Genomic DNA, 12,234 nt, shown 5'->3' on the forward strand with positions numbered 1-12,234 from the left:
CTTCTTTATCAAAATGTTAATTAAATTTTTAAAATAAGTGTAAATTATTTATTATTAAACAGATGCTTCTCCCAAAAGCCTGATCGCCGATCTTTAAAAAGTATTAACTCACCTGTTGCAAAGCTTTTTGACTGTAATCAAGACTTACCAAAAACTCTCATCTGACTCAACAGCTTTTACATCTTCATGCCGTCTAAACATCAGGCTCTGAGGATCAAAGGCCAACTCACCTGTACCGATGTCTTTGGCATGGCCCAATGTATTGCCACAGAGTATTAAAGTACTTTTTTTTTAACCAAAGCTTTTAAACGGTAGTTGAGAAATAATATAATGATCCAACAACTGAGATATTCGATATCTCCTCAAAGGTTAACTCACCTGTACCGAGGTCTTGGCATGGCGTCCGTGACGAGGGTCAGGTAGACAGCAAAGGCCAGCAGCACGGTGATGGACAGACTCATCTTCTCGCCGGATTCCGCCGGAAGTGCGAAGACCAATGATGATGTCATCGCCAAGAACATTACAGGCAGAATGATGTTGAGGACGTAGAACGTAGGTCGTCGCTTCAACTGTAACTATAAATAGCATATGACATCATGTATATGGTTTATAATATAACGGAACAGTATTGATATTAAATAACCACAAGAAACTGTATAATTATAGAAAAGGTAAAGTCTACAACCTCGATATTGACTTCCAAGCTACTATGTACACTGTCACGAAGTCTACGCTAATGCAATATACAATACCAGGAAGACTACACTAAATACAATGTACACCATCACGAAGCCTACACTAAACACTATGCGGGCTTTTTTGTTCTCAGCCTCCTTGTTTTGTGCTGACGTGTTGACAACATCCCAGATCCCGTCCGGTGAGAAGTTGTCCAGTAAGACTGGATTAAGTATCGTTGATGAAGATATACATCTCGTCTGTGGTGGACATAGCTGTGGTGAACACAATGGAGCACACCTGAAATATAAAGTATAGCCTTGCAGATAAGAAGACGAAACAGAGATAGATATACGGTTAGAAACACTAATAAACACGTAGACATTCCATCAGGTAGACAGGAGAGTAGGCAATTGATAGACAGTTGAACATGTAGACGGTAGAAAGGCAGGTCCACAAGCAGACATGTAGACAGGTAATTATGCAGGTAGAAAAGTAGGGAGGCAGACAGACGTAAATACACTGGTAGACAAACAAGCCAGTAACAGATGTATAGACAGGCTGGTAGACAGGTACTACGTAGACATTTGCATGAGCCAGCTGCACATGTAGATACGCAGGTAAGCAGCAACACATGTAGACTGGCAGGTAAATATGCAAATAGGCAAACAGGAAACAGGTAGACAGACTGGTAGACTTAGAAGTAGAGAGCAATTAAAGACAAACAGACATGTTAACGTATCAGCAAAGGTTTGTCTTAAAGAGAAGTACCTGTGTGTCGAATGGAAAATATGTCACATCTATATCACAGGATGTTTCAAACACTCCCGTAGGTTGCCAATCCTGGTAACCAAACCAAAACACCCGTACCTGAAACGACAGTTACACCTTCAAAACACTTTTCTTTAATATTTTCTTTCTGTTGATGTTCTGATGATCTGACTGTGATGTGTCGACATTAATTATCCACAAATCTCTCCCCATTATATTCTCTAAATAAACCAACCTGGCGATTCTTGTAGCCCAGCTCTGTCTGCGGGGTCACCGTGTTGTCCACCACGATGTCTGGTAGCCAGAGCTTGTTCTGCTTGACCAGGATGCTGTGAATCCCTCCGAACTCCTCCGCAGTCCAGTTGAGGTCTTTGTCTGACCAGACTACATCCAACAAAGCGTTTGTCTTCATTGTCTGGCCCTGTTCGTTCATCTGAGAAGTTCAATACAACAATAATAAAAACACACACACACAAACACACAAAGCAATGACTATCAGCAGCAAGGAAATGATAATGACAAGCATCACTTACGTCAATGATAGAGAAAAGGGAAAATTTGATAAAAATAATCGTTAAGTTGAAATCTGGGTCGACAGGTCGGACTTCTTTTCTGTAATCCTTAAAGAGGAAGTCCATCAGGTTGTTGTAGTCTTCCTTAGTCGCTGCTTGGCTTTGAGTTGCCATGGCAACGAGCACCGCTACCGTCACGAGGACATGTACAGGCTGTCGGTAGTCGGATGACCACTCACGGACATGGCTCTAGCTCCAAGCTGGAAATTTCTGGAACAAAAATGTTAGACTTGTCTGTAGGTATAAAAATACTTTGACATCATCTTCGAATATATACATATACACAAGCTCTCCACATTATTAGAGACCGGTGTACAGACAAGTACATTAAGTACATACATTTTTACTTTAATTTTAGAACAAAATAGAGTGTATATACGAATCTTTAGCTTACGTGATCAAGTCTCAAACAAAATTACAAATAATAGCACAAGATATTCTTCCACGTTCACGTAGAACAGTCCTTCCTACTTCCACTTTGTCTCCGAGTTAGGTGTTCACAGATTACAAGGCTTATAAATCACACGGACATGAAATACCGGGGCTCACTACATAGGTAAACTTTGCCGCGTGATCTCGTTGATGAATTCCCTTGTTCAAATTACAGTTTTGCAGAATTAATTGAATTTTTTTTTTTTGGTAGTCATTCTAGGTCATCTCTCAAAGAATGAAATTTGACAAGAAATTAAACAAATATGATAGCACATTAAAGATGTTCATGCAGTGAACACTACCTGAGAAACGTGGGGTTGTTATGGAGAGAAAACTGTTTGGTTGAACCTCCATCTCTGTAACACACACCCTCTGGCAACTGATAGAAATTAAACTGCGAGCGTCTCCTCGATTGGGGTGGGATGAATGATTCCATCGATGTTTGCTCTCACCTTTGCCCACTTTCCCTTCACCCTAACCACCAAGGTGTAGAATGTCGCCATTAAGCGCCGTGTGGAAAACAAAAACCAACAATTGTTTACATGTCAGACCTGAGATAGAATCATTAGCATCAATATTCTCTCGATCCTCTCGATGCATTTGAGACACAAAAACAGACACAGATTGACCGTTTCTTCTAATGCACAGGCTCTTCGTATTGGCATCTAGCAAAGAAGGTAGAACCTGATGATCTGCAAGAGTTCAAAGAGGACATTGAAAAGAAAAATGGTTCAGGATGATAAATTTAGCATTTTTCCAGCAAACACGCGCATTATATTATAATGAAAAATGTAATTTTAAGTATAAAAAATAAGTGAGTATTTTCCAAAAAAAATATTCCCGACCTCTTTCAGACAATATTCAATCACATCATCAAACTTATTATTTCCGCTAACTTATTGCATTGACTGATGCTTAGAGACAGGGGATGAAAAAAGCATTGTTACAGACTGGCAACACAAAATATTTAAACAGATCATTGCGGATTTTTTTCTCGGCCATCAGCAACATTGAAAACACGGTATCGCCGGCTTCATGTCTCACTTCTCTCTCTCGGTGACATTTTGTTCAGTTGCATATTCCCAGGATTTACCATTGTTCCACATGACGGTGTTGAGCTAGCTTGCATGTGTTCATTGATCTACCCGACAGAGAATTAATTAAAGTTCGAGCTGACGGTGTTTACTTGCGAGAGTTTAGCGAGTGTTCATCGATAATTCTCTTTTTTCTCTGTCTTGTGGGAACTGTAAGGACAATGAGGCGTTTGAGCATGGGAGAGGAGTGTAATGATTATTGCACGTGGGAGAGGAATAAGCACACGTGTCAGGTCCACTTTTATATTTTGTCAGGGTTTGTTCACTGACTGATTTGTGGTAAAGACAGAAGATGGGTGTGTTCAGCAAGACTGTGTGTGTGCGTGACTTCATGACTACAGTATGTCATCCACTCTACTCATTCCTGAGAGGTCTGATGATAGATCTTCAGTGAATGTGAAATAAAGGCCAATCATTCAAACCTCAGAACATATTCACATAGTCATGCATAAAAATCGAACTAACGAAATAAAACATTGGCTTGTGAACCATACCGGGAGCATGGTTGCTATATATCTTTTGGTGTTAGTCCAATGGTGAGCAGATTTACCTGTTAGCATGCAAAAGATTTTTTTTTTTTTTTTGCAAATCAGCTAGATTAAAACCAACAAAGTATATGCCCCTGAATATTTTCTAAACAGTTAAAACAAATTATCGCCTTCTCATGACAGGACAGGAGCTACCAGCAGAGGACGCTGTTTGTTCTGTCCTCTCGGGTACTCATGGATCGTTTGATGGACTCACACACCCCTGGCAAAGTACGAAAATTAAACAATTGCATTATTTATAGTAACAGTAAGCTCCAGAATCTCTCACGTACCCCATGTACATTAAACTGATAAACGCAAAGTGTGTCTTCGTCTTTTTCAGTTTGTTGCTAAGGTTCTGTCATCGCTTAATAATAGAAAATGAAAATTAAAAAAAGTTTTAGGAACTATTGTCCCTATCTTCAAACATTAGTGTGAAAGCCTACCTGTCATCGAGAGAGAAATATATGAATAACTCAAGATTTGACAATGTAACAGTGAGTGATAGAGTGTAACCGCAGGGATGGGAGACAAAAGTTGAAACTAGAAAAATATCCTTTCTCAAACTCTAATTCCTAACTCCCGTATCTCAGAACTGCTATAACCTTTCACTTTTCTAAATTATTAAGTATAATCTAACATTTAATGTTGCTTCAGAAAATGTCTACCCGTCATCCTGAAGTCCTTATCCGTGTTACTGTCATTCAACACAGTTCTCGCCTCGTGAATGAGTTCTTCAAGAGCTACCTCCATTGTTTCGAATTGCATGGTAAAGAAACAAAACCCACAGAAAGTGAATAATTATTTCATTAAAAGCATCGAGATTCTAGAAACTGCATCAAATGTCAGCTGTCACGGGTTGAGACAGAGTTTATTTACTAAGCAATTGCCGGTCCTTACTCGCTGTTACTTGCTGGACGCACTGAGAGCAAAGCTAAGAGTACAACGAACATCGATGGAACCTGTCAGACCACTTCAAACAAGAGAAAAATCTGCAGATTAATTTTTTGATCAGTTTTGGCTTATTTTGCAAATGTATGCAATAATATGATTTATGTGGTGTGATAAGACTCATGGTTCGTTTACCTCTAGCTGTGGGACATTCAGTTATCTCCATAACAACACCACGCACTTTGCTATTGTTACGTGCAGATGAACTATCGTGGGTTGTCGGGTGTCTTTATTTCGTCGTCAAATACGCGATTTCAGCACACACAAGCTTTTCAGACTGCATACAAAAAAAAAGAAGACTGGCAATTGGTTACAATAGCCTCATTGTAATTGTAACCAATCACAGCTCGCCGAATGATACCCCGTGACAAACTTCTTTGAGAACCTCCGTGTGATTTCTGACCAGTCGGGCTTTGGTGGATATCTAGTAAACTGTCAAGGTGGAAGTAGGATGGACTGCTGAACGTGAAAAAAGAATAAGACTTCTCCTGTCTTTAATTTCAGGTCTGGTCTGAGTTTTGAATCACCAAGACTTTTCATTCACATTAAAGTAAGCAAGATTAATGTTTTTTTGAAAAAAGTTTAGTCTCTTTTCATTAGAAAGAGAAAGATATTGTTTATGGCTAAGAATGCCTTTGCGAGTGTATATAAGAGAGAGAGAGCGTTACTTTTATGGATAAATATCACTTGTGTTTTGTATGTTCCTTTGCGCACGTATGTGTGTGTGTGAGTGCATGTGTTTGTATGCGATATATATATATAAAGACAGAAATTAATGGGCTTATGCTTATGGTTAAAGTATTTTCAATAATGACAAACAGGTCTCTCTATCAATGCATTACTCGCAGGTCACTAGAAATTTCCAGCTTGGAGCTAAAGTCATGTCTGTCCGTGGCTCATCTCCACAGACTGCACATGTCCTCATTACTATAATGGTGTTCATTGCGATGGCAACCCAAAGCCAGGGAGCGACAAAAGAAAACTATTACAACCTGACGGACTACCTTTTTAAAGGCTACAAGAAAGAAGTGCGACCAGTTTACTTCGATTTCAACTCAACGTTTGTTTTTATAGCGTTTTCTCTCTTTTCTATCGTCGACGTAAGTAAATGGTTTTTATTACTATTGCTAATGGTAATTTTTCTGACAAAAAATATTCCTAAGCTTGTATACAGTGGTTTTTTTTTTTTTTTTTTTTTTTTGCTGTTGTTTTTTGTGTCAGCCTTATTCACTCGCTTTTTTTTATTGTTATTGTCTGTTCATATAGCTGGTGTTTCTGTGTTAACGAAATTGACAAATGAACGTAAAGTACAGTTATAATCATTACAATATATGAACGACAAAAATTTACCGTAATTACTTCTGAGTTTAGATTTTAAGAAAGTATTTGATATTATAGATTGGAATTTTATGCATAACGCCTTCAAATAATTTAATTTAAACAAGATATTATGTTTTAAGATGCATAGACATTTTAAAAGAGATATCTAGTTGACTGTCATGGTAAATGAAAGTATCTCAGAAATGTTTAACAGTAGAAAGAAGCTATAGACAAGATGAACGAATTCTGGCTTGCTTATTTATACATTGTGTTAAAATTTTTGCAATTATGATAAAGTAAAACAAAAATTGAAAAAGTTATGTAGGAAATAAGGAAACTAAAATACTTCAATTTGTTGGTGACATCCAAAGCTTTACAGATGGTAAAATAAAGTACTTGATACAATATACAGATTTAGTAAGATATCAGGATTTCTTTCTCTTTTATTTTATTTTTGTTGTTTATAGATGAACGAACAGGACCAGACAATAAAGACAAACGCTTTGCTGACGATTGAATGGCTGGACCAATATTTATCATGGAATACAGGCGACTTCGGCGATATTGAGAGCATCCTTGTCAAGCAGAACATGCTCTGGCTGCCAGACATCGTGGTGGACAACACGGTGACCCCGCAGACAGAGCTGGGCTACAAGAATCTTCAGGTTGCTTTATTTCATGGCTGTCTTTATTTCAAATATCGGGAGAGAGGTGTGTGAAAACCTGCTGATAAATCCCAGTTAGATATGCGAGGACGTTAGACAAAATACACAGCTTTTATTTAAAAAAATATTTTAAAGCTGCAACTCTCATTTCAGGTACGGATTCTAAACTTTGGTGTAATGGACTGGCAGCCAACAGGAGTCTTTGAAACATCCTGTGATATAGATGTCACATACTATCCATTTGACACGCAGGTACACATATGTCTTTCATAGCTTACACAAACATGTGTGTAGAATAGCAAATATGTTACATCGTGGAGGAAAATGTCTTTAGTCCCTTATTTTTGTCTTCTACAAATGTTTTCATTCAGCGGAAAAATAGTTAAAATAAATAGAAAAATAGTTGAAATAAACAGTAGCAGTGGAGAAAAATCTTAATATTGACATAATCACTCGAAATAAAGAGAAATCCCATTTAATACTTCAATTTATTTTTTCGGGATTATTAGTGCTAACAAATAACTGAATACTTTATTCACAAGAAATATTTTGTGGGACAATGGGAAAAAATTGCCCAGAAATCAGGAAAAGGTCAAGAGAAAGATAGGGTATTCCAGGAAATCTTGGATAATATCAGAATCCCTTTACTGCGCTGTAAGTTTATGAAATAAAAATAAAGACAACCATGTCGTGTATGACAGCGCCGGAAAATACTTTATTTATCTTCTGTATTTCAGGTGTGCTCCATTGTGTTCACCACAGCTATGTCCACCTCAGACGAGCTGTCTATCTTTATCGACAAGAGTAATCCAGTCTTACTGGACAACTTCTCACCGGACGGGATCTGGGATGTAGTCAACACGTCAGCAGAAAACAAGGAGGCTGAGAACAAAAAAGCCAGCATAGTGTTTAGTGTAGGCTTCCCATAGTGCACCTTGTACATAGCATAGTCTTCCTGAACATTCCCTTTGTGTCATAGTATATTTATTGTAGACTTCCGAAAATTTCTGTTCACTGTAATGATTCATATCACAATTTTTCCGACTTTTGAATTAGTTACTCAAGACAAATAATAATTATTCCTGACTGTAGTCATGACATCATCTGCTATTTATAGCTACAGCTGAAGCGTCGACCCACGTTCTACGTCCTCAACATCATTCTTCCGGTCGTATTCCTGGCGATGACATCATCGTTGGTCTTCGCACTTCCGGCGGAGTCCGGCGAGAAGATGAGTCTGTCCATCACCGTGCTGCTGGCCTTTCGCTGTCTACCTGTCCCTCGTCACGACGCCATGCCCAAGACCTCGGTACAGGTGAGTTAACCTTTCATCGTCAGTGCATGAAGTTCAAGAGACATCTTCATGTCGAGGCTGTTGGATCAGATCAGATTTTTCGTTGTTACTATTTCTTGACCACAGTTTGTGTCATTTCAAGACTCGGCGAGAGCAAAGGTTGATGGAAGGAACATCTGTTGAATTATTAATCACGTATACCCTTTCAAAAACAAAGACAAACTAGGACAAACATTAATTAAACATTTTATAACAAAATGCAGTTGTAGTAAAATTTTAAGGGATAAATGTGGATAATTTATAAGTTCTCGTTGTCAAAGTATTAACCGTCTATAAAGATTGATGATTGGTTTATTCCCTTATAATGTCGATGCTGCAGACTTTTTAAAATTAGTTTATTAATTAATTTCTTTGTGTCTGCCCGCAGGTGTCTTTGTTGATGGTGTACGTGATACTGTTGATGGCGTTGACGGCCTTCAGTGTTGTGCTGTCAATATTCGTCTTGAAGCTCCACCACAGACCCTCCGACAAGCCTTTTGGTGAGCGCAGAAACATCCTGCTAATTTCTGTAATTTGTAATTATTTTCGCTGATACATCCCCACATCCCCACATCCCCACATCCGACAGTGGGATCAGTAATGACAGACGTGAGCTTGGTTTACCTAACCCCTCGCCATGACACAAATTACACAAATTATTTTACAAAACATTTTACTGTAGGTTGTAAGCATTGTATGCATATTACCTAATAAACAGGTTTACTACGCTGTTTAATCATGAAATTCATCTTGAGAATAAATAATTGAGAGTGTTCTGGTGCTGTTTTTGACATAGGGAGGAAAGCCATCAAAATTATCATTTTTCTTCAAAAACTGATGTGTAGTCAAGACACCGTGAGACCAAACTCTGAGGACAAGAAGTCTTCTCAAGATGATGATGTTATCTCCATCATCGGTGAATACGTGAAGCAAAAGAACAAAGCCAACGCTGTGGTCCCGTACGACACCAGCCAAAAAGCAGACGACAGTCGCTGCGGGTCCGCCAGCAGTTGTCGCAGGTCCTCGGAGGTCAGTGGGGTCAACTGTCGTCAGGCGGCGGAGACGCTGAGTATGTTTTTGTTCTACATGTTTGTCCTCTTCGTCGTCGTCAGCACGATCGTCTGCATGGTCATTCTGGTTGCTGGTGGAGCGAGGCAGGAGGAGAACACCCGCTTTACCTGAGGATGTCATGGCGCGTTACCTGACTCTCGAATCCGTTGTACACCTGAAACTCTGTTTCAGAGAAGATGCTCTAGAGTTTGCTTTTATACAAAAATTGTTTATTTGAACAGCTGAGCACCTAGCAGATGACATTTGACTTTTCACCTGTGTACTAAGTTTTGGTTTACTGTTTGGAGAAAACTTTATGTTGAATAGATATCATGCCCATTCACTTTTCTCACCTTCGCCTGGACAAACAATTACACGTGCGGGACAGGATACATGATATCGGTTACAGCAGAGACAAATATTCGATAATTAATCCGACAGTGGAGGAAATTTTGTACTAAAAAAAACATTGAGTCGACCTTAAGAACATTATTTTGTTTCATGTTTATTTGTTGGTTAATTTATTCAATCACTTTCTCACATTATCATCATCTTCTAGTGGTACAAGGGAGCGCACTTTGGACAGGGTGATGGCTGGTAATGAATGTCGATACCCTCTCCTTTTCAAGGGTTGTTTGTAAAAAAAAGTACTTGTGAATTAATGATTTTGTTTTTAATTTACAGACAAATACATGACCTGTTTCTCCCCATTTCTTGTATTATTCCATTGTCGAGAAAATAAAAATGAAATATACCTTCTATACAAGATGTTTCGTCATGTATCTTAACAGCTCTGCCAACAGTTCAATGTGTGTGTGTGTGTGTGTAAACATGCATGTCAACAATCATGCACACATTATTTCAGTCCCCGATCTACATATAGCCTATGAACGAATACTTAGCCAAAATCTCATAATAAATAACTCTAAGTGACTTATTAAAGAAAATACGAAAATAATCAGACAAAGATAAGGTCCAAAACTTCAACACACCTATATTCCATTGATTACAATAGTAATAACTATGAACTATAAATATTAACTATTTATTAATATATTATCGTAATTAAGCAAAAATACAGGTTGGTAACAGATATTTATCATCTAGTTCCGACAAAATTATCTTTATTTTAAAATAAATAGCAATGAGTTTTATTATTATTATGTATGTATTTTTTTAAATTACCTTTTTACATTCGTCGACTTTTAGAAGAAAAGAGGATGTCAAAATAAAATGGAACTTATCTAATCTGTGACAAGATCTTGCTGGTTGAAGTTTTAGAGAACTGATGACAACAACCGATTTATGTTTGCGGCCACCAGCTCGGACAACTCGACCACACACCACGTCCACTGGTGTTTAGGGTTGCACAAGAGATTCTGATTACGATCGCATGAAATAAGAACATGGAAAGATCGATCCTCTCTATGCCATGGGTCACATGTGACTGATTGCAGTGTAAGCGACCTGTCCTTAACGTCTGACATCAGGCGAGCACTGCCTCCCTTGTCACGTGATTAGTCACGAGGTCGTGTTAGTGAGCTGTGATTGGATGCAGGTACACCAAGGTGACAACTCTCATTTGAACATAACGAAAGAGGAAATGTGATAGCAAGGTAAGTAAAAGTAAATATTAAAGCATCTGACAACTTATTTCCCCTAATTATGAATTGCGATGTAGTTGCAGTAGGCGTGCAGATAATGATTGTACATGCGCTCGTTTATATGTCTGAGCGAGCAAGCGTTTGAGAGAGAGAAGGAGGGTTTAAAACTGTCATAAAAGAAAATTCTCTTACTGCTTTTATTCGTGACAGGTAACAACGGACAAATCGAACATATGAATTTTTTCGCATTTCCTCTCTCCACAATCGTGTCTATGCCATTTCCAAATAACCGAATATGTGCAAGAAAAACCGGGTACACATGTACTCACATGTATTCACATAGAGTGTGCACTTAGAACAATGATGCTAGTAACCTGCGATACAATGCAAACATAATTGCTCTCAGCTCTCTGGAGATTGTCGACCAGGGCATCAGGAATATCAACAAACAGAGAATCACAATAGCCGAGCCTCGACATCAGAAGTGTTTGACACGGACCTTGTGTAAATTAATATTTCACTATAATATACTTTACTAGTTATAATATACTTCACTTTAATAATTTATTTGTTATAATTTATGTTACAGTTTTGCTATAACAATGCTAATAAGATTTTTCAATTTCTTTTCATTCTTGCAAAGACTTTACGTCTGCCCGAGAGTAATACAGGGTCTGGGTTAGTCGGTCACTCGAAGATAAGGATGTTGACAGTCCTTAGTTCTGACAAAATTATAAATACACATTAAAAGGATTTAATAGAAGAGAAAGAATCATTGTGTTTGCGTTTATTTCTCTATCCCACTCTTCTCTCTCTCCTTCTGTGCTCTTGTACCAGAGCGACAGTGTTTGTTCTAGAGAAAGTGTGTGTGTCTCAATCAAACAGTGTTAAGGATTGCTCCTTTCTAATGCAAACATATTAATACCTTCACCACACAACTCATTCTCTACTGCACGATCAAGTATTAATAATTATATCCAGCTTTTATTAGAATTAATCACTGCTAACTTTTTGTGTTCCCACTGGGCTCTGTCTCCTGTGTGGGTGGGTCAGACTATAGACTTTGTTTTCTGTGCAATTCACTGACATTAAAAATAACAGAATTTTTGTGTAGTGTTCAGTTTGTGGGTTTCCTGTAGAGTATTTGGTAATTCAATTGAAATAATTATGCATTGGCATCATTTCTGCCCCCCCCCCCCAAAAATTAAAACTGTTAGAGTTTTGTGAAAAGCTCAATTTA

The 12,234-nt window shown here is 38.1% G+C and overlaps 2 protein-coding genes across 2 annotated transcripts; one reads left to right on the top strand and one right to left on the bottom strand.

Moving 5' to 3' along the window:
* Nucleotides 1-435: 435 nt before the first annotated feature.
* LOC112575346 (acetylcholine receptor subunit epsilon-like) lies at nt 436-2,181 on the bottom strand. Its single transcript, XM_025257128.1, has 3 exons — nt 1,682-2,181; nt 1,447-1,545; nt 436-975 (listed from the first exon to the last, which is right to left on the bottom strand). Exons 1-3 carry the CDS (start codon nt 1,877-1,879, stop codon nt 904-906), a joined length of 369 nt encoding a protein of 122 aa, XP_025112913.1. The 5' UTR covers nt 1,880-2,181; the 3' UTR covers nt 436-903.
* A 3,258-nt stretch (nt 2,182-5,439) lies between these two features.
* Nucleotides 5,440-10,141, top strand: LOC112575334 (neuronal acetylcholine receptor subunit beta-3-like). The gene is made up of 8 exons (XM_025257108.1): nt 5,440-5,572; nt 5,879-6,122; nt 6,810-7,007; nt 7,161-7,259; nt 7,745-7,921; nt 8,125-8,322; nt 8,729-8,840; nt 9,137-10,141. Exons 2-8 carry the CDS (start codon nt 5,904-5,906, stop codon nt 9,520-9,522), a joined length of 1,389 nt encoding a protein of 462 aa, XP_025112893.1. The 5' UTR covers nt 5,440-5,572; nt 5,879-5,903; the 3' UTR covers nt 9,523-10,141.
* Nucleotides 10,142-12,234: the final 2,093 nt, after the last annotated feature.

This window comes from Pomacea canaliculata, linkage group LG11, assembly GCF_003073045.1.
Source record: "Pomacea canaliculata isolate SZHN2017 linkage group LG11, ASM307304v1, whole genome shotgun sequence".
Classification (NCBI taxonomy): Eukaryota; Metazoa; Mollusca; class Gastropoda; order Architaenioglossa; family Ampullariidae; genus Pomacea; species Pomacea canaliculata.

Bases quoted from the DNA above. Each gene is read 5' to 3' on its own strand.
- LOC112575334 (XM_025257108.1), top strand. From the start codon at position 5,904: ATGTCTGTCCGTGGCTCATCTCCACAGACTGCACATGTCCTCATTACT. The intron at 6,123-6,809 runs GTAAGTAAATGG...TGTTGTTTATAG, and splicing joins CTCTCTTTTCTATCGTCGAC to ATGAACGAACAGGACCAGAC. The intron at 7,260-7,744 runs GTACACATATGT...TCTGTATTTCAG, and splicing joins ACTATCCATTTGACACGCAG to GTGTGCTCCATTGTGTTCAC.
- LOC112575346 (XM_025257128.1), bottom strand. From the start codon at position 1,879: ATGAACGAACAGGGCCAGACAATGAAGACAAACGCTTTGTTGGATGTA. The intron at 1,546-1,681 runs GTTGGTTTATTT...CTGTCGTTTCAG, and splicing joins TGGGCTACAAGAATCGCCAG to GTACGGGTGTTTTGGTTTGG. The intron at 976-1,446 runs GTACTTCTCTTT...TTTATATTTCAG, and splicing joins ATTTTCCATTCGACACACAG to GTGTGCTCCATTGTGTTCAC.